Here is a 22148-nt window from a genome sequence, read left to right as displayed (position 1 = left end):
ACGTGAGGCGTTGCCCTGTCAGCTGAGTTCAGCCTTTTTAAAAGCCATTTTTCATTCTCCCCAGCTCCAGATGCTTTATAGGAGCCTGGAGAGGATGAAAACAGCCTACACCCCCAACCCCCCCAGAGTCCCTTCAAATACAAAAAATTACCATCATATCCTCCACTTTCTAACTTACATTCTATAATTCCTCAAAATATACCCTACCACCGCAAAGGAAAAAAACACCATGAAACGTCACGTCATGGCAACATGACGCCACAAGATTGACATCTCTGCCCTATGTGATCATATACAGTGGGGCAAAAAAGTATTTAGTCAGCCACCAATTGTGCAAGTTCTCCCACTTAAAAAGATGAGAGAGGCCTGTAGTTGACATCATAGGTAGCCTCAACTATGCAAGACAAAATGATAAAACAAATCCAGACAATCACATTGTCTGATTTGGAAAGAATTTTTTTGCAAATTATGGGTGGAAAATAAGTATTTGGTCAATATCAAAAGTTCATCCCAATACTTTGTTATATATCCTTTGTTGGCAATGACAGAGGTCAAACATTTTCTGTAAGTCTTCACAAGGTTGGCACACACTGTTGCTGATATGTTCGCCATTCCTCTATGCAGATCTCCTCTAGAGCAGTGATGTTTTGGGGCTGTCGCTGGGCAACACGGACTTTCAACTCCCTCCAAAGTTTTTCTATGGGGTTGAGATCTGGAGACTGGCTAGGCCACTCCAGGACCTTGAAATGCTTCTTACGAAGCCACTCCTTCATTGCCCGGGCAATATGTTTGGGATCATTGTCATGCTGAAAGACCCACCCAAGTTTTATCTTCAATGCCCTTGCTGATGGAAGGAGGTTTGCACTCAAAATCTCACGATACATGGCCCCATTCATTCTTTCCTGTACGCAGATCAGTCGTCCTGGTCCCTTTGCAGAGAAGCAGCCCCAAAGCATGATGTTGCCACCCCAGTGCTTCGCAGTAGGTATGGTGTTCTTTGGATGCAACTCAGCATTCTCTCTCCTCCAAACATGACGAGTTGTGTTTCTACCAAACAATTCTACTTTGGTTTCATCTGACCATATGACATTCTTCCAATCCTCTTCTGGATCATCCAAATGCTCTCTAGCAAACTTCAGACGGGCCCGGACAGGTACTGGCTTAAGCAGGGGGACACGTCTGGCACTGCAGGATCTGAGTCCCTGCCTGCGTAGTGTGTTACTGATGGTAGCCTTTGTTACGTTGGTCCCAGCTCTCTGCAGGTCATTCAGTAGGTCCCCCCGTGTGGTTCTGGGATTTTTGCTCACTGTTCTTGTGATCATTTTGACCCCACGGGGTGAGATCTTGCGTGGAGCCCCAGATCGAGGGAGATTATCAGTGGTCTTGTATGTCTTCCATTTTCTAATGATTGCTCCCACAGTTGATTTCTTCACACCAAGCTGCTTGCCTATTGCAGATTCAGTCTTCCCAGTCTGGTGCAGGTCTACAATTTTGTTTCGGGTGTTGTTCGACAGCTCTTTGGTCTTCACCATAGTGGAGTTTGGAGTGTGACTGTTTGAGGTTGTGGACAGGTGTCTTTTATATTGCTAACAAGTTCAAACAGGTGCCATTAATACAGGTAATGAGTGGAGGACAGAAGAGCCTCTTGAAGAAGTTACAGGTCTGTGAGAGCCAAAATCTTGCTTGTTTGTAGGTGACCAAATACTTATTTTCCACCATAATTTACAAAAAAATTCTTTCCAAATCAGACAATGTGATTGTCTGGATTTGTTTTCTCATTTTGTCTCTCATAGTTGAGGTCTACCTATGATGTTAATTATAGGCCTCTCTCATCTTTTTAAGTGGGAGAACTGGCACAATTGGTGGCTGACTAAATACTTTTTTGCCCCACTGTATATGATCACATAGGGCAGAGATGTGAATCTTGTGGTGTCACGTTGCCATGACGTGACGTTTCATGGTGTTTTTTTCCTTTGCGGTGGTAGGGTAGGCATGGCCTGTGCATGACGCATCCGGCCTGCGGGCTGCCAGTTTGACACCCCTGACAAAGAACATTCAGTAAAGTTCCTTTATCCCTGTGGAGAAACTTCCAGAACTGCAAATAATTCTAAAATTAGTAGAAGCTGAACACTGTGTATAATATATTATCAGAAAATATTGGCAATACAGCAGATCACTAACCCAAATGAAGCAACAATTTAGGGAGAAGAATTAAACAGGTGACTTTCATTTATACATCTTTATAAAAAGTAATTACAAAGGTAGCTTGATGTACATTTTCTGAAGCCACTTCTAATTTCCTGAGAAAATCCTCTGAAAGAATTTTTAAAAAGATTTTGAGGAATTATAGAATGTAAGTTAGAAAGTGGAGGATATGATGGTAATTTTTTGTATTTGAAGATCAGAAACATAGCTAACAAACTGGTACTCAACCCGGAAAAGACGGAATGGCTGTTGTGTTTTCCTCCCAAAAAATTGGCTAACGTTCCATCAATCAGGCTGGGGGGGCAAAATTTATTCCCCTCAGATAGGGTCCGCAACTTGGGAGTCCTCCTGGATCCACAGCTGAGTTTTGACCACCACTTGTCGGCTGTGACCAGGGGGGCATTTGCCCAGGTTCGCCTGGTGCGCCAGTTGCGGCCCTACCTGAACCGGGAGGCTCTCACAACAGTCACTCGAGCCCTTGTGATCTCTAGGCTGGAATACTGCAATGTGCTCTACATGGGGCTGCCCTTGAAGAGCATCCGGCGACTTCAGCTAGTCCAGAACGCGGCCGCGCGAGTGATCATGGGCGCACCACGGTTCGCCCATATAACACCAATCCTCCGTGAGCTGCGCTGGCTACCTGTTGATCGTCGGGTGCACTTCAAGGTCTTACTTACCACCTATAAAGCGCTCCATGGTAGTGGATCTGACTATTTGAGAGACCGCCTCCTGCCAATTACCTCCCTGCGTCCCATCAGATCGCACAGAGTAGGCCTCCTCCGAATTCCATCCGCCAGCCAGTGCCGACTGGCGACTACGCGGAGGAGAGCCTTCTCAGTTGCAGCTCCGACATTATGGAACAACCTCCCCGTGGAGATCCGTACCCTCACCACAGTCCAGGCCTTCCGCACAGCCCTTAAGAACTGGCTATCCCGTCAGGCCTGGGGATAGGATTACTCTAACCCCGCCCGAATGTTGAGTGAATGTTGTGTTTTTACGATCAATTTTCTTTTAATCACGATTCTTTTCTTTTTAAGTCTTGTCTCGCACTCCCTTCCCTTATTGTTGTAAGCCGCCCTGAGTCCCCTCAGGGAAAAGGGCGGCATATAAATTTCCAATAAAATCAAAATCAAAAATCAAATCAAAACATAAATTGACCTGAATTCTTGACCATGGATAGATCTATATCTCAATATTTTTATTTCTGCTCCTGGAAATGAGCAGTGTGGCTGATGCATGCGATCATATCCAGAGGGTGTGACTGGCTAGTTAAACTATTTTGCAAATACTGTTAGAGGAACTATTTTGCATCATGTTCTACATTCGATTTTTGGGAACCGGTAATATATTTCTCAAGATGTAATAGGAAATATGTACCTCCAGGGAATCATATTAGATCATGGGTTATTAAATCATACTACCACTTTTCTCTGATTTGGAATAGTAGCATGACTTAAAGGAACGTTAGGAAAATCTGAAGTTTAGTTAATTATGTAGCTTACAGTACAGAAACCAGACTTCATATTTAAAAGGTCAACTGAAAGTAGCATTTCTATATGTGGAATAAGTAACAAACTATCAATAAAATAATGTTTTGGCTTGGATATAGATTTTGACTCAGAAGTATCAAATTGTCTTGTAAAATACTTTAACAAAAATTATTCAAAAGAACATTTGTTAAGATCAGATTTACTTAAAAGTTATTTCTTCTCCTAGCTGAACTGTTTGGCTCCCAGTATTTTAACCGTTTTGGATTATTCTGCTTTTTCTCTTTAGCTGAAATAGCTAACCATCCTTTACTGAAGATATTGTTATTTAAATCAATAATTCTGTTTGCTGGAAAATATATTTGAGTAAAGATTCTGAGCTTCACTTTGTCACATTCTTCCAGGCAAAACTCCAAATTTCCTTTCTTCCAGTTGTCAGCTAGAGATCATTGGATTTATTTATTTATTAAACTTGCATACCGCCCATCTCCCCCAGTGTTGACTCTAGGTAGATTACAAATATACAATTAAAATGCGCTGTAAAATATTGAAACAATAAAGTTCTTAAATTTAAAATATGGTTAAAATAAAAATGGAGAGGGAGGGACCCAAATGTGCACAGGGGGAACATGGGATGTTATCTATTCCATCCAAAATCCCCCTCCAAAATGTTACATCCCACATTGGGGCCTAGACTAATTGGCACAGCCATGTTTTCAAAGTCTTTCAGGAATCCAAAAGGATGCATGTGGATGTCACCTTGGGGGAGCATAATGTTCTAGACATCGGGAACCATGGCAGAAAACACTTCTCTTTTGTACCCTTTTTTACCCTGCCAGCCAAAAGTTCTTAGCCAAAGGCCCCTTATCCTGGCGTAAATGGCATGGCTAGTCCCATTAAGGTAAGCAGGTTCCTCAGATAGCCTGGAAACAAGCCATAAAGGGCTTTAAATGTGATAATAACCAACACCTTGAATTGGACTTGGAAGGAAACGATTGTAGTAGCCATGCAACTCACAGTACGGTAGTGTATAATATGGGCCGCCCTAGAGGTCCTAAGACTGTCTGAACAGCTGTGTTCTACATCAGCTGAAGCTTTAGATTCTCTTCAAGAGTAGTCCCATGTGGAGCACATAGCAGTAATCATCTCATAGCATGAGATGACTAGGGCTTGAGTGACTGAGTGCAGAGTCTCAGCCCTTTCTTTACATCTTTCCTTCAGGAATCAAGGTGAGAGGAGGTCCTCAGTTTAAACCATTTTGAGTAACGCATTCCATTTATCCTGTTGTCACACTGTTTATTACTAACTTTCAGAGCAAAGGTTGCACTAAATGAATTTATTTCTGCTTGTTTTCCTATTTCTTTCTGGTGAATAGACAGAGGAGAGTTTATTACATACTTTTGGGAATGATGGGGGAAATGACCAAGGAGACAGTGGGGACTATAATGTGTGACATTTTTCTCAGATGTCGTTTTTTTGCCTGCAGGATGGGTCGCAATAGTTTTGATTTTTTTGAACCTTGTTCAGGTCAGAGTTTCTTTTTTGTTATTTCAGCGTAGGGATTCCCAACCCTCAGGCCACAGATTGGTACTGGTCTGTAGCTTGTTAGAAACAAGGCCAGATAGGTGAAGGTGAGTGGCAGGCGAGTGAGTGGAACCAAAACCAACCCACCCTCCCCAATACGTGGAAAAATTGTCTTCCTTGAAACTGGTCCTTAGTGCCAAAAGGGTTGGGGACTGCTGTTTTTAGTGCATGAGCAGCTTCAGTGGATTAACAAACAATATTGTGTTTGTATGATTTCTTTGTACCTGCTAAAGTTATTCTGTGTTCTCAGTTTTTAATTTGCACATATCTTTACTATCCATGTGAATGTCAGCAAAATAGTTCCAAATGACAAATTGGGAGTAGACACTATGGAAGTATGGAAAAAAGAAAAACAAATTACTGTAGTATTGTCAAAAAATTAAAGAAATTGAGTTTAACTTTATTTTATGTATGTAATATTCCTGTGGAAAATTGGTAAATCTATTTCTAGGATCAGGGTCTGAAGTTGTTTTGCATGTTGAGTGAAACAGTTTGCTGACCAGAAGCATGTACTATTTAAAGCATATTCTGTGAGAGAAAAGCATTTACAATTACTTGGCTAATCAATTAAAGTGAAAAGGTGTGTTGCTTTTCCTGTCCAAATCATCTAGAAGATGAAGACATAGTCTGTCAGGGCAATTAACACTTCACTTGAAGGTGATGGCATTGTTTATCTGGGATACAGATTTATTTCATCCATATCAATTACCGTATTTTCACGACCAAAAGCCGCACCGGATTATAAGCCGCAGTATCAATTATCGTTAATTTTTCAAACTTTTTCCACATATAAAGCGCACCGGGTTATAAGTTGCACGTTTCCCGATGCTTCTGGACATCTGTTGCAGTCGCGAGGAGGAGCGGAGAAGAGCGCGAAGGTTCTTGGCGCTCCAGGAAGCCCCGAAAGCAGCTGGGAGAGGCGCACGGCTTGGTTTACCCTCCCTGGACGTCGCAGCAGCAGCCCCAAGCGCACCGATCTCTGTGTTTTTCGCATCGGGGCATGCTCTTGCAGCACACCCCGATGCGAAAAACACTGAGATCGGTGAGTTTGGGGCTGCTACTGCGACATCCAGGGAGGAGAAACCAAACCGCGCGCCTCTCCCAGCTGCTTTCGGGGCTTCCTGGAGCGCCAAGAACCTTCGCGCTCTTCTCCGCTCCTCGCGACTGCAATAGATGTCCAGAAGCGGCTTTTGGGGCTAATGGGGATTGGATTTCCAGCTCGATAGCCCCTGCCGCTTCTGGACGTCTATTGCAGTTGTGAGGAGCCGAGGAGAGTGTGGAGAAGAGCGCGAAGGTTCTTGGTGCTCCAGGAAGCCGCGAAAGCAGCTGGGAGAGGCGCGCGGTTTGGTTTCTCCTCCCTGGACGTCGCAGCAGCAGCCCCAAGCGCACTGATCTCTGTGTTTTTCGCATCGGGGCATGCTCTTGCAGCACACCCGATGCGAAAAACACTGAGATCGGTGAGTTTGGGGCTGCTACTGCGACATCCAGGGAGGAGAAACCAAACCGCGCGCCTCTCCCAGCTCCTTTCGCGGCTTCCTGGAGCACCAAGAACCTTCGCGCTCTTCTCCACACTCTCCTCGGCTCCTCACAACTGCAATAGACGTCCAGAAGCGGCAGGGGCTATCGAGCTGGAAATCCAATCCCCATTAGCCCCAAAAGCCGCTTCTGGACATCTATTGCAGTCGCGAGGAGCGGAGAAGAGCGCGAAGGTTCTTGGCGCTCCAGGAAGCCCCGAAAGCAGCTGGGAGATTTTTTTCCACATATAAAGCACACCGGATTATAAGCCGCACTGCCGGTTTTGGATCAAATTTTAGGATTTTCAGTGCGGCTTATAGTCGTGAAAATACGGTAAATTCTGTGAATAGAAAGAATGGTTTTAGAAAGCTGCATTTTTTTTCTGTCTTGGCCCCTAACCCCAAAATTGTAGAATTGTATTCTCAGTGCTGTTCCTAGGTTTTACCAAAAAATATGCTTGCACTCTTTTTGAGCACTTCTCTATGGAGTATTAGAAGTTTCAGAGATTAATATGTTTTTAAATCCTCCAGAAAGATACCTCAGAGAAAAGTAAAATCAAGCATACTCTTTCCATCCCATTTAATTTCCTCTGGGGTCTCTTCAACCATAGGGATAAATAGATTTGACTATATATACTGTGTACCCAAATAATACTCAAATGGAGTATCAAAATGAGGCAACAGTATAAATTGTAGTTACAAAAAAATTTGTAACTACAGAAAATTGACCAAGCTTTTCATTATTTTCTTTATAAACATGATTCTTTAAGAGGTTTTTTTTTGCATCCTTTTTATTTATTTTTTAACAATAAAAAAGTTAAAAGTTGTGTGTCCTATTTCCTTCTCAAGTTTTCTGCTTTACTGCTTCTCTAATTTATTAGAAATCTTCAAATTTCCAAATCTATTTTAGCAACAATTAATGTTGGAAGTATTTTTTAATTTTATTTTGTAATTTTGTTTCTACAATTTGTAATTGTAATTGTACTTGTTTAATATAAGTTAATCATGTAATTGAACTGTGACCACTTGGCACATGTGGGCATGAACTTTCCTGTCTAGATGAAATACATATGAAGCATGTTCATAATATATGGTCCTGATGCTGACTGCAGATACTTAGATATTGAAAGTTTTGATTGTAACTCTTTGCAGGAGCTTTGATTTGAGATTTTATAGCATTTTACATACTATAATTTATCTAGCATTACATACTAGCATTTATCATACTACACTGTATTTACAAATACTGTACAAGATATGAAAGCCAGTTTGGTGTAGTGGTTAAGGCATCAGACTAGAAAACTAAGAGACCGTGCATTCTAGTTCTGTCTAGGCATGAAGCCAGCTAGGCTCAGTTTCTCTCAGCCTTAGGAAGGAGGCTGCGGCAAACCACCTCTGAAAAACCTTGCCTAGAAAACTGCAGGGACTCGTCCAGGAAATCTCTTGGAATGGAATGGGACACAATTGAATGAAAGAATAAAACTCTACAAGAAGTAATGCTTAAGTACATTATAGCACAACCATATATCAGCCCACAAAAACCACATTTTGATTATAGTACTTCGCCTACTGAAAATTTGATAACAAATTTTCGGTGTTTCAAAGCATTATTAGATAGAATATAAGAATTGAAGATTCTACTTGTAGAAAGCTTCCTTGCCTTGAGACAGGTTTCCCCCCCAACTCACTCTCTTTTCTTATATTTGTATTGTATTTCTAGAGTACAAAATGTTATTATTTTAAGCAAGTTTATAAAATAGTCACTTGTGACAAATAACAAACATAGGAGGGAGACTTTTTTTAATCAATTAAGATTTGTTTGTTTTCCTAATCGTGATGCTTATGCCAGTGCTACCTGTGAATAGTCATCATTAATCAATTAACTGATGTTTCAGATTTCATTCTGACCATAGTGCTTTCAATCTATTACCATTCTGCTTTGTGTATCTATGTAATTCATCTAGTTTTATAAAACTTCAAAAAATTATGCCATCCAAATCACAGAGTATTGATAGTTCACAAAGGTCAATATAAAACAACTGTCCATGATTGTGGTGGCAGAAAATTAACCAGAAAATTATAATAGTCCAATGTAATGTTTTTAAACTTATTATTTGTGTGTGTGTGTGTGTGTATGTGTGTGTGTGTGTAATGCAGATGCTAACAACATCTGGAGGATATTTTAAGGGAAATGAACAAAAGAATGTTGTCTTCCTCTTCATCCATTTAAACAGAAAGAACTTATTGTATTTTTTGGAATATAAGATGTACTTTATTTATTTATTATTAAAATTTATATGCCGCCCAATCCCGAAGCACTCCGGTCGACTTTTCCCCTCTAAAAGAAGGTAAAATGTGGGTGTGTCTTATACATCAAATGTCCACCCTCTGGCCCCCACCCTTTGGCCTCTGCCTCCTAGCAATTTGCCTCCTTGCAGCAAACAGCCAACAGCCAGTTTCAGCTTCAGCACAGCCTAATTAGCACAAGCAGCTGATTGTTGGTTGGATCCCAACCACCAGCTGTTTCAGGCTGCAGGGATTGTCATTGTCTACTGCCGCCTCCGCACACCCCATTTTTGGCATCTGCATTCCATTTTTGGCCTGCACGCCCCATTTTCTGCCTATTCCTATCCCCACTGCACAGAACAGGCAGAAAATGGGGCTTGTGGAGGCTAAGAATGGGGCTTGCAGAGCCGGTAATAGTCTATGGCAATCCCTGCAGCATAAAACAATTGATCATTGGGAGGCCTGTGCTGAAATTGAAACTGAAACAGGCTGTTTGCTGTTTGCTTCAAGGAGGTAAGTCAATAAATATAAATGCCTATACAATGTTCAAATTATTAAACTTATTTTTTTAAGACTGCTTTATTATTGTTCTAGACAACTTAACAAAATGAAGAAGCTGTTCTGATCTAGGCTTCCCGAGACAGTGCCAAAAATTCTCTTTTTATTTCAATGGTTGTGAATTATGTTCCTTCACAGCCCATAATGAGTCACAAATAGTTTGTAAAGAGTCCGACAGAAGTCTGTCAAAGTCTTTCAGGATAAGGCTGATAAGCACACACCTTTATCTCTCTTGGAACGATGCCAAAGACCTAATTGCCAATTAGCTTTGCCAGGCTTCACGGAGCTTCAGAATGTAAACCAACCAGAACGAACAAAGTTGCTTCCTGCAAAGGCTCACGTCTGTTTGCTCCTCCTTTATGTCTTATGGGAGGGGCCAGTAATCTCCAAGCCCTACTCCCGAGTTGCCCCCTTTGTCTTAACTGTTCTTGCCTCTCGGCAGCTCTGTGCATGTGCGCACTGGGAACAGACTCCCCCTGTTCCTCTGCCTCGTTGATGTCCAACTCTGAAGGCTCCGGAGGCAGCACATAATTCCCAGAATTATGGCCCTGGCCCCATCTCTGCCTCTGACGCAGAGCCCTTGTCCGAGCTTTTCCCAGACTCATTGTCCAACTCTGCTGCCAACTCCACAGGTCGCCAGCAGACCATAACAGAAGCTTTTTAAAATAAATGCTTGATCTGAAGAGGCCCAGTGCTATTGTATCTTCTTTTAAATAGCAGAGAATAACATATACTTCCAGAAAGCCACATCAATTTTAACAGCATCTGTACAAGTATAGTCTGAAATGTAACCATGTCCTGTTGTAGTATTAAGGCAGCTGAGCTAGACCCTTACTTAGTCATGTTTAGAATAGATTTATTTAAATAATTGGGAGGAGTTAGTGTGATTACATTTAAGAAAGCTTTCTGGCATTAATATACTGCCATAATGTACATTTTCCCAATTCTTTTCTATTTCTATGGGTCAGGCACACATGCACAGAAATACACGACAAACAGTGTATATCGTCTGTGTTGTTTGCTGTTTGCTGCAAGGAGTCAAATTGCTGGGAGGCAGATTTTTTCCCCTTGTTTTCCTCCCAAAAAGCTATGTGCGTCTTATATTTTGGAGCATCTTATACTCTGAAAAATATGGTAAGCATTGCTAAAATGAATGGAGAGGACAGGTATAGATAGATCTATTGGTCATAATGTGTAACAGCATCCTCAATCAACTTAGTTCCATACATTTGATGAAAAGGATAGTGTTTTATCTCTTTCCAAAACAATATCAGACAGAGAACTATTTTGATTCTAGGGAAGTATATATTTCGTATACACCTATATATTCTGTATAAGTTACGAAGAGTCGGACATGACTAAATGGTTAAAAACAACAACATATTATGTAGGCTTGTAGTACCTACAGGAAAGCCTATTTCAGAGTATTTCCCTTGGGAATTGACAAAGTTACAAGCAGTATCTCCAGAAAGGACATATTAGATGGAGAGACTGATTGGAGAAAAGGGTACTGTGGTTAATGAAGATCTGAACCATAAAGGCCTTTATATACTGTAGGTAATTGCCATAATTTTGATCCTACCTATTGGCAACTAATTGAAATTCTGCATAGTAAGTTATTCTGCTAATCTGGATATGACTGCTAGCTGAATTTTGAACCAGATGTACTTTGCAGGATGTTGCCCATAATCTCCAAGGTTTCTGTCTATGATGCTTCCAACTCTAATTGTACTGTATGCTGAGATAATCTAAGAATGCAAACCTTTCTTGATTAACCATGGCAAGTAAAAACTGGAGTAAAAAAACCCTTTATATTTTCAAGTTAAAGAAAAGAGCAGCTGTTAATCAAAATACTCAAAATATCCTTATGGAATATAACTGGAACTTGCAAGATTGTTTTAACTAAAAATGGCAATATATCTAGATCAAGGGTGTCAAACTTGATTTCATTGGGGGCCGCATCAAGGTTGTGTTTGACCTTGAGGGGGGCAGAGTGGGCGTGGCCATGGCCAGCTCAATGTCATTCATGTCGAAAGCGCCTATGGTAGCCCAAGTGCTCTGCCAGAGAAAACAGGCTCCTGAGCTCCATTTTCGGCTGCGACAGCCTCCTGCAACCCTCTGCCAGTGAAAACAGAGCTCAGGAGGACCTGTGTGCAGCTCTCCTGAGCTCTGTTTTCGCTGGCAGAGGCACCGTGGGCTGCTCCTTCACTGTTTCCAGGGCGGCCCTGTGGGCCAGATCTAAGCACCCCACAGGGGTGTTTGACACCCCTGATCTAGATAATCTGTTGTAAAGTTTTTCATATATTTCAACTGTAAATTAATCTGATCTTAAATTAAATCCATTAGAGATAGATAGGGATTGCCGATACTCTGAGAAATCACCATTGTTGTTATGTCCTTGTTTCATTGAACTTGGCACCACATATATGATTACAAGAATTTCTCTAGGACCGTCGTCTGCAACCTTTTGGGCACCAGGAAACGATTCCGTGGAGAGAATTTTTCTGTGGACTGGAAGGGGCGTGGTTATATATGCTGCCTGCATCCTGCAGATGGGGGATTGTTTACATATCCCGGTTTCTGGCATGCTACGGACCAGTGCAGGTCCACAGACCAGCAGTTGGGGACCACTGCTCTAGGAAGTATTATAAAATAATTCTTTATTGTTACCTAATTCAGTTTGAATGAGCTCTCTCCTTCATTGTTCTGCAGTATGAAAAAGTCTTAAAAGTCTTACTTCACTTTGCTTTTGCTTCCTGTCTTGAGAGATCAGTGAGCAATCATTTGAAGCTTGTCTTCCCAAAATTAAGTTTTCTTAATGCATTGTTTTTTTCCTCCACCCCAATTATTCATCCTCCTGTTTTTATCAGGCATATCAGGTTATTGAGAAGGGCAATGGATGATAGATTCACTGAAAATACTGAGATTAATCCAAATTTCTTTTCCTGACTGATATCCAGTTTTGAATGTGTTCTAAGCTTTTCTAGCTTCAGTAGTTTGTATTTTTAAACAAAAAAATAGTTTTCCATACAAAAGGTAAGGAAACTGGGGCAAACAGGAAGAAAGAATAATTAGAGACTGTGTTACACAAAGGCTGTGATACTGTATGTATCCCTGGTTGGTCTGAACAGCTGAATCTTCTCTGTAATTTAAGTTAACTTGATAGTGGCAAGATATTTTGCCCAGTCAGCAACTGATGCTACCAAATCTTCCTGAAAGCATAGGATAGGCTCATCTCAGAAAGCAACTCTAACCTTAAATTCACCGACTTTCCCTTAGTTCAGGGAATAGCCAGCCATTATGCTATTGCTATAGAAAGAGTCTTCATACAGGCTTTGCCTGAACTGGGCCATTTGTGCTCCACCGTATGAAATTCCAAAGAGAATGAAAAAAACTTCCTTGGCTTCTATATATGACTTTGTAGTTGAAAAAGCTAAAAGAAACAAGGAATAGAGTAGGATGAGAATAGGTAATAAGTATTAAGAGAAGTAAAAATAAACATGTAAATATATACATATTACAATAAGATTTTCGTATTTAATTTAAGATACCCCAGTTAAAAAATGTTTGCTGGAAGTACTTGCAGAAATAATAACCAAAATAATGCATGCTAACTTTTTAAAGTAGGATTCTAAATACATGTGTCTTAAGAATCCAGTTCTGTTTTGCATTCATCTGTTATGCTGGTTTATAATTATAATAAATATTTGATTTGATTGGCATTAATCCTTGATTTTTTTATGTCTTAATGAGTCTTCAGTGAATTAACTACCTCTTGCAGTGGAACTATTGTACTGAAAAAGTCAAGTATTGTTAATTGTGGTAGGTTTTTTTTTTAACAGAAGGATTATATAACTGTATTTCCTTGAAAACACCATCACCACCAAGTACAGAAAATCCAAATTCAATGTGAAGTGGAAATAATAAAATGAAAATTTCTTGAGACTTTTAATACTGTTCTATTCAGAAGTGGAAATGATCGAACATTCATAGGAATGAATAAAAGAGTCAAACAAAGGCAGCCATATTGTTTCCTCTTGAAATTAATAGGAATATATTACATCTCAATGCAAATGCGTACAATATTATCAGTGAATAAAATAATATTTCTTTTAATTCCTAAAATGGTGATAGATAAATCTTAGTAAATATTAGCAATTTCTCATTATCTCAACTCTAAAATGGATCTATTTAATTGTTCCATGTACCCTTGTATTTTACTTTGACTCTTTCTGTATTAAACATAGCAAATCAGATTATTTGATTAATTTGTTGCTATTTCTGATGTATTGGGTTGGGCTGTATAACTAAATCTAATAAATTATAATACTGCTAGGTGTTTAAAATATTTTTTGAATATGTTCATCCTTGCTTGTTTGGCATTTTCTGTGACAAGTATTGCATATAAGCTTTTCTGCTGTTGCTATGCAACTGTTAAATCTAATATTTAATATTAATATACACCAAGCGTCATTACCATTGCTAGAACAGTGAACAAAGCAAGCCAGATTGTATACTTTATATAATCCATTTCAGAAGCACTGTGAATGCTTATTTACTTGCATAAAGATTCTATGTGATAGGAATTAATGACCATTATTTAAAAGATTTCTTTTTAGAGACCATCCTGTATAAGTTAAAATGAGCAAGTTTTTAACATATCACATTTTAGCTGCATTTACCTGCATTTTTAATAGGAAATATTTAAAGTGTTGTGATTTCTTAAATTTTATTTCTTTTTCGGTAGTCTAAATTCTGTCAGCTTTTACTTTTCTAAAAACATTTTTTTAAATGTAATTTATACTAATAAGTAATATACAAAGCATCCATGTTTCTGGACATTTCTATTGTGAATTAGAGATGTGTCAGTTTCATTTAAAAGATAGAGCTCTTTTAAGATTAAATAAAACAAGGCTAAGACACCATCTGCATTCCAAAATTTGGGTTTATTAACTGTGTGTATAAGTGTTCTTTTCAATTCCTTATTTTTCTATTGTTTAATTTGTATTTTATCTCTCCTATACTTTTGCCATTTCTTCGTAATTTTGTCATTACACTATAGATTAAAATGTCAACTTTATTCCAGCATAGTTTTTTGACTATCTTAGTAAATACTTTAAGATATTATGATGATGATGCTGTCCATTCAATCATGCTTGAGTCTTGAAGGTTTTATGGATTAGCTGTTTCCAATATTTCAGTTATAATTTATATTTTATGCTCTGACTGGTGTTGGCTTTAATATCTAGGCACCATGTTTTTTGAGTGGCCTCCTTTTAGTGTTGACAATTCCAAGCATAAGCCTTTTCCAGTGGGTTTGATTGCTTGATATAGCTAAAATAAGTAAGGTGGAATTTTGTGGTTTTGCCTTCCAACTATACATGTGGTTTTGTGTGCTCTTGCACTTTCTGGATCTACTTAATTATTACGCCTCAAAATTTCCACTATGACTCTTGATAATATTTATTACATATTTATTATTAAATGAGCATTGGACTACTTCTGCATACCAGAAGTAATTTTCTCTTCCAGAGTTATAGTCCATCACTCATTATGTACTGTATTTTATGGACTATAAGATGCACCAAGATTTTGAAGAGGTAAATTAAAAAAAAACATTTTTGCCCTCCCCGGCCCCTTTTTGTTAAAACGGGGCATGCAGAGAGTGTGGGAGGCCTGTAGAGTGCTCCTGGAGGCTGGGGAGGATAAAAACGGCCCTGTTTTGTGAAAAACGGGCCCATTTTTTGCTTCTTTTTGCTCTACCCAGCCCCCAGGAGCACTTTGCAGGTCTCCAAACCCTCTGCATCCATTTTTGTGAAAAACTGGATGCGCGGGGCGAGGTTTCAGGAGGTCAAAAATACTGTATTCCATAAATAAGACGCACACAGATTTTCACCGTCTTTTTTGGGGCGGGAGGGGAAAGGTGCTTCCTAAACTCCAAAAAATACGATAGTATGGGTAAATAAATAATTTATTCCTTGAATTATTTTGAAATAAAATGTGAAATCTCTACTGTTCAGTACAGATATTGTACAGCAGAAGTGTTTATGTGAAATATCTTTACATATAAATGGTAAATAGATTACCTCAGTGGAATTTGTGCTTGTTACAATGCAGTATATTTTCTATATCCCTTATATTCTGAGAAGCTGATAAATAGGTATGCTGTTTCTTTAGCTGCAAGCCAAAAGTACACTAATTATATTCACAAATATGGCACTAATTTTGGGGGAGGGAGAGGTGTAATATTTGAAATAGGCATTGTGAAAAAACTGTAAATACCTAAGTAATAATTAAGCATCTACAGAGTAAACACATTCCATATTTGGCTTCAGATTAACCTCAGTGGCTTTCCTTGTCAAATTAGTTACAAAGCTTAAAAGTAGACTCTGGGAGATAAATACATTTTTGAATTCATAATCTTAAGTGAGTACTTATTTTTAATGTTGGAATCATTTAATTGAATTCTATTTAAATAGAACTTTTTCCCATTTTTAAACTGTTTTGCTTCATTTTCACTATGCGGCATTTATATAATTATGTGTCTCTTTGTACATGTTTTAACTCATTTTGATAAGATTGACCAAAAAATATAGAATACATAATAAAAGCACATTCAGATTTATTCTAATAACAGATACATGTAGAATTGTCAATATTCTGGCACTGATATATATATATACATATAATTTGAGGAAATTAAACATTCTTTCTTTAATTTTAGGATTTGAAAGTATTCTAGAAGGGCTGTTTGGAGCTGAATTATTAAAAGATCTGAATTTGCTTAAAGGTATTATATATAAAGTATATTTATATATATATATTGCCTTGATCTGCATCTTTAATGACAAACTCAACCTCTGCTCTGTCTCTAGAAAATGTATGTTACCTTGGTGATTTGTGCTTTTTTCCCCTCCCCCAGGCAGTGCTCACAGTTAGTTTCATATTGGCTAAAATTACTAATGAGCATAACTGGCAGTGGTTTTGGTGTTGCTTAGGAAAATTAGCTTTGTGTGTAGGCGAAAATTATACTTTTGTAACGTTGTGGAAAAGAAAAGCATGGTAGCATTCAAACTAGCATTGCTCATATAGCATCAAGCGTCTTATAAAACGGGTAGAGAATTAGGAATGAATTTTAACCATTCAAAAGTTGCATCTTTATAGATGTGAAATAACTTTTTCTTCTTATTCACAGACTTTGAACCTGAAGGTGTCTCTGATTGGTCTTTTGATGAAAATTGTCTTTTCTGCTGTTTGAGAAGAGAAAAAGTGAAGGTAACAATGCAATAAAGATAAACTTTGGCAAAGATTTGGGATTACATTTAGCTTTGTTTTTGGGAAAACATAATCGGAAGGTGGTTCTGCTGCTCCTTATTCACCTCTTCAAAGCAGGAGAATATTGAACAAAGTAAGCAATATTGACTAGGTGAAGTGTTTTCTCAAAGTGGGTTTTTCCCCATTTGCTTTCATTTTAAAAATTATCTGTAGTAATACAGGACAATTGTATTCTTATTGTACCTGAGACTGCAGATGACACTAAATGTTTTGTGGCTACTAGCTGTGAGGTGCAATATGTAAAGTACAGATGAAGCATGCAGCTCTCACGGCAATTATTATACAAATAATTCTACCTGTGCTCGCACTTTGTGGAGATTCTTTTTCCATGGTGGTACCTTTTAACCATATATGCCATGCAGTTATTTCATGGCTTAAAGAGAAGGCTGCATGTATTGGTCTCCCCCAATAGATGCAGCCTTTTTTCCCTGTCCTGCAGTATTATAATTCTCTGTTCTAGTATTTCCTTAGATAAGAAAATAGTAGCTATAGCTACTTAAAGCCAGACTGCCTAATACATATAAAATTATTTATAGTTCTGCTCTGTGTTTTCTTAATGTATTGACTGGTGTACTACGTTTTTATTTTATTCTCATTATCTTTATATATTATGCTCTTGTAAGTAAGCTATGAGATACTACATTTATTGGAATGATTGTTGCATTTCTGATGTATTTCATTCATACAATGTAAATGCCTCTACTTGTTTTTTTAAATCATAATTACAGTAGGGAGTAGAGCTATAAAGGTCAACAAGAATTTCATGGTAAATGATGCAAGAAATATCAGTAAAACTGATTTTAAATGTAGGAATCGGTTAGATTTTGACATATTATTATTCTGTTGTTTGTATTTTTTATGTGTTTTAAATTTGTCACTTCAGAGTAGTTGATACTGAATATGGGAGATGTTTAGCACAGTTGCAGATTTGAACCAGCATTGTCTTCTTATTTTTGATGTTGCTGAAATACAATTCCTACTATCCCTTTCCATTGACTAAGATTGCTAGGACATATTTCAATAATATGTCAGGGACTATTAGTATTGATCTTACTGAAATCGCTGAGTTTTGTTTTATTTGATCACTAGATCTATATATTACCTTAATTCCAAAATAAGGATATGTTTTGTATTTTTAAATTTATGCTAAATAGCATAATGTAAATGACCCACCTCAATACATAATTCCTCAGACTTTTTGGGTAATTTTTAAAACTTTGTTAAAAATATTTACAGCCATAACATGTTGCACTGGGATAAGAGCTAATTAGACTTTTTAAAAATACAATATTTAGGAGGAATAGGGGCTGTATTAATAGAAAAGCAGCTACTTTTGTTTGAATGTAGGTGAAACAAAAAAAACCCAAATAGGGAATATAATTCTATGCAAAGGTTTTGGGCATCCCAGATCAAATGAATGTTTCAATGAATTCTGAGTAAACAGAAGCTGATATAATCTCGGTTACAAACTGAAACCTCACATCTTTTTGTAAATCTGAATGCACATGTGCTATTCATGTCCATCTGTTTGTAGTGGTTCTCAACCTGTGAGTTGGGACCTCTTTGGGAGTCGAATGACCCTTTCACAGGGGTCGCCTAAGACCATTGGAAAACACATATTTTCGATGGTCTTAGGAACTGACACCAATTTTATGGTTGGGGGTCACCACAACATGTGGAACTGTGTTAAAGTGTCGCGACATTGGGAAGGTTGAGAACCACTGGTTTACAGATTCAGAATAAGAATATAGCAAAAGTGGATTAGGGTTAGGATCCCTAGATTTGAATATTATTGAAAATGTGTGCAGAGATGTGAGATGAGCAATACATTCAGGAAGATGTAATTATTGTTGAGCTAGATGAGTTCTATAAGGAAATAAGGAAAAAATTGTAAGAGGAAGAATAGATTAGTTGGCTACAGAAATCCTAAAGATCTGCCAAAGCAAAATACTGACTGAAAGGTTTTCCAAATTTTGGTATCAGTCTTATTCACTGCTTCATTACTTCATCATCTACACTATATAGGGCTTGAAAGATAATGAGAACTTTGCATTTTGTTTAAAACAAGTTGGTGCCTGGTATGGTGCTTTAAGCACAAATATTCACATTTTTCTCTATACCAACATAATTGCTGAGTTTTATACCAACTAAGTTTCCAACTCAAAGGCATCTACATGTAGAGGATATTATTGTAGTCAAGCCTTGATTTTACCAACTTGTGTACCACAGTTTAATTATCTTTTAGATAGCAATGTAGCTGGCATATCAACCAAAGCAGAAAAAACACATTGCTGTGAAATCAGAAAGAGATTTGGATCAAAAAGAGATCTACTGCTTTTGGCAGAATATAATTCTATTCTGGACAGGCAGATAAACCACCTATCAACCCTTCCAGTTAAACCAGATGGGACACATGATCAGATGAGATAATTCTACTTTATTGTAAGGCAACATCAAAGGAACCTTGCAAGTCTGAAAGTACAAATCTTCCACTGTGTCTTTTTACCAGCCTAGCCAATTATATGGGTCCTTCCTAAGTTTCTATCTCTGATTGTTAAACAACTCTTGGCTTCTCTTCCTCTTGTCTGATCATTCCTTGGGCAGAATTTTTTCCTGTCATCCCACATACATTTCACACCACAGTAAAATAATACATCATAAAAAGCACCTTTGTCTTTCTGGTTTCAGTTTCAATTTATTTTCCCTAACCCAGACGATTACTGATTGCAGGAGTAGTTGCAGTTATAGTTGTAGCCGCATCATTTCTTGGAGAGGTCATAGACATAGATTTGTGTGGTCCTTGGTGCTCTGCGAGTTTGGCTGTTATCATGTAGGTGTTTCATTACCAAATTAGGTAACATTATCAGTGCTAGACGGGATGGGGTTTGCTCTCATTTTAGATGTTAGTGGCTTGTCCTGTCAATGTTGGTGGAAGTGGTTTTGGTGATTGCTTGATTAGGCTATTGTTCACTGTTAGCTTCTTCACCTAAATTGGTGATACCATGATTGGAATATTGTTTACTTCTTGATTGTTGATGTGTTAATCTCTGCTCATCTTGGTATTGATGCTGATGTATAGGTGTTTGGGTCATTTTGTTTCCTTTTTGGCTTTTTGAATATTGTGTAGATGTTGTTTATCTTTGCCTGTTGATGGCCAATTTAGCTGAATGCTAGGCTTTCAGGAATTCTCTAGCATTTTTGGACTTGATTTGGTCTAGGTCTCCCAATTTCCCAGTTGAAACAATGGTTAAGTCTGTCCATATGCTGTGAAATTAAGGAGTATTAGCTTTCATACTGAGGAGCAACTATCTTCAATTGAAGACACCTGAAATCAGTTTGAGAGATGGGAAAGGAACCGCTGCAAAGCCATACTTCTTATAGAAGGTGACAAGCAACAGGAAGAAAGTAGAACCAATTAACTCATTTTTTTGCAACTCTCTTTACACAAAAGGAAAAAACAGCCCAACCTATCAAAAACAGCACCAGAAAAAACAGATTAGGAATGGAAATTAAAATAGGGGGGGGGGGAATGGGAAGTGAGCATCTGTCTACCCTAGATGAGTTCAAATCACCAGGACCAGATAGATTACATCCCAAAGTTCTGAAGTGGCAGACGAGAACTCAAAACCACTGAACTATATCTTTCAAAGATCCTGGAACACCGGGGAACTGCCAGAGGACTGGAAAAGAGCTGATATAGTTCCCATCTTCAAAAAGGGAAAAAAATAGATCCAAGAAACTACAGACCTATCAGCCTGCCCTCAATACCAGGGAAGATTCTGGAAAAGATAAAAAGCACTCATCAAATTTGCAGATGACACAAAACTAGCAGGAATAGCCAACACTCCGGAAGATAGGCTTATGATACAGAAGGATTGGATTGGATTGGACTGGATTTATTAGATTTCTATGCCGCCCTTTTCCCCAAAGGGGACTCGGGGCGGCTCACAACTCAAGTCAAGGGGGGGGGATACAAATAAGGAATAAAAAGACGAACAAGACAATACCATAATTTAAAAAGCACACAGCAACCATACCATTCGAGAGGGGGACAAAAGCTCAATTAGCCCCAGGCCTGTTGGAACAGCCAGTTTTAAGGGCTTTGTGGAAGGCCTGGAGGGTGGTGAGGGTTCGAATCTCCACGGGGAGCTCGTTCCAAAGGGCCGGAGCAGCCACAGAGAAGGCCCTCCTCCGGGTGGTCGCCAGCCAACATTGGCCAGCGGATGGAATTCGGAGGAGGCCTAATCTGTGGGATCTAATCGGTCTATTGGAGGTAATTGGCAGCAGGCGGTCTCTCAAGTACCCAGGTCCAATACCATGAAGGGCTTTATAAGTGACGACTAGCGCCTTGAAGCGTATCCGAAGACCAATAGGCAGCCAGTGCAGCTCACGGAGGATAGGTGTAACGTGGGTGTACCGAGGTACACCCACAATCGCTCGCGCGGCTGCATTTTGGACAAGCTGAAGTCTTCGAATGTTCTTCAAGGGCTGCCCCATGTAGAGCACGTTGCAGTAATCCAGTCTTGAGGTCACAAGGGCACGAGTGACTGTTGTGAGAGCCTCCCGGGTCAGGTAGGGATGCAACTGGTGCACCAGGCGAACCTGGGCAAATGCCCCCCTGGTCACAGCCGACAAGTGGTGTTCAAAAGTCAGCTGTGGGTCCAGGAGGACTCCCAAATTGCGAACCCTGTCTGAGGGGCGTACTGTTTGACCCCCCAGCCTGAGAGATGGAAAACTTGGCCAATTAGTGGGAGGGAAACACACCAGCCACTCGGTCTTATCCGGATTGAGAGCAAGCTTGTTAATCCCCATCCAGACCCTAACAGCCTCGAGGCACATCACGTCAACCGCTTCATTGAGTTGGCACGGGGCGGACAGATACAACTGTGTATCGTCCGCATACTGATTTTATCCCGTGCCGTCGAATGATCTCACCCAGCGGCTTCATGTAGATATTAAACAGGAGGGGGGACAGGACCGAACCCTGCGGCACCTCATAATTCAGGGGCCTGGGGTCGATCTCTGCCCTCCGACCAACACCGACTGCGACCTGTCCGAGAGGTAAGAGGAGAACCACCGTAGGACAGTGCCTCCCACCACCACCTCCCGCAGTCGTCGCAGAAGGATACCATGGTCGATGGTATCGAAGGCCGCTGAGAGGTCAAGGAGCACTAGGACG

At 39.4% G+C, this 22148-nt stretch overlaps 1 protein-coding gene across 2 annotated transcripts in view; it reads left to right on the top strand.

Annotated features, from left to right (window-relative positions):
• LCOR (ligand dependent nuclear receptor corepressor) overlaps window positions 1–22148 on the top strand; it is a 92883-nt gene that overhangs the window by 14886 nt on the left and 55849 nt on the right. For both annotated transcript variants that reach the window (XM_087725714.1, XM_087725715.1), the window contains exons 2-3: window positions 16359–16424; window positions 16830–16909. In XM_087725714.1, the coding sequence (XP_087581840.1) occupies window positions 16359–16424; window positions 16830–16909 (146 nt within the window). The remainder of the gene's footprint in view (window positions 1–16358; window positions 16425–16829; window positions 16910–22148) is intronic.

The sequence above is a fragment of the Thamnophis sirtalis genome, unplaced genomic scaffold, assembly GCF_051295495.1.
Source record: "Thamnophis sirtalis isolate CommonGarterSnake01/CBP01778 unplaced genomic scaffold, rThaSir2_p1.2 scaffold_11, whole genome shotgun sequence".
NCBI classification, from domain to species: Eukaryota; Metazoa; Chordata; class Lepidosauria; order Squamata; family Natricidae; genus Thamnophis; species Thamnophis sirtalis.
The sequence above is the reverse complement of the archived record's forward strand: the minus strand, read 5'-3'. Positions and strand labels throughout refer to the sequence as shown.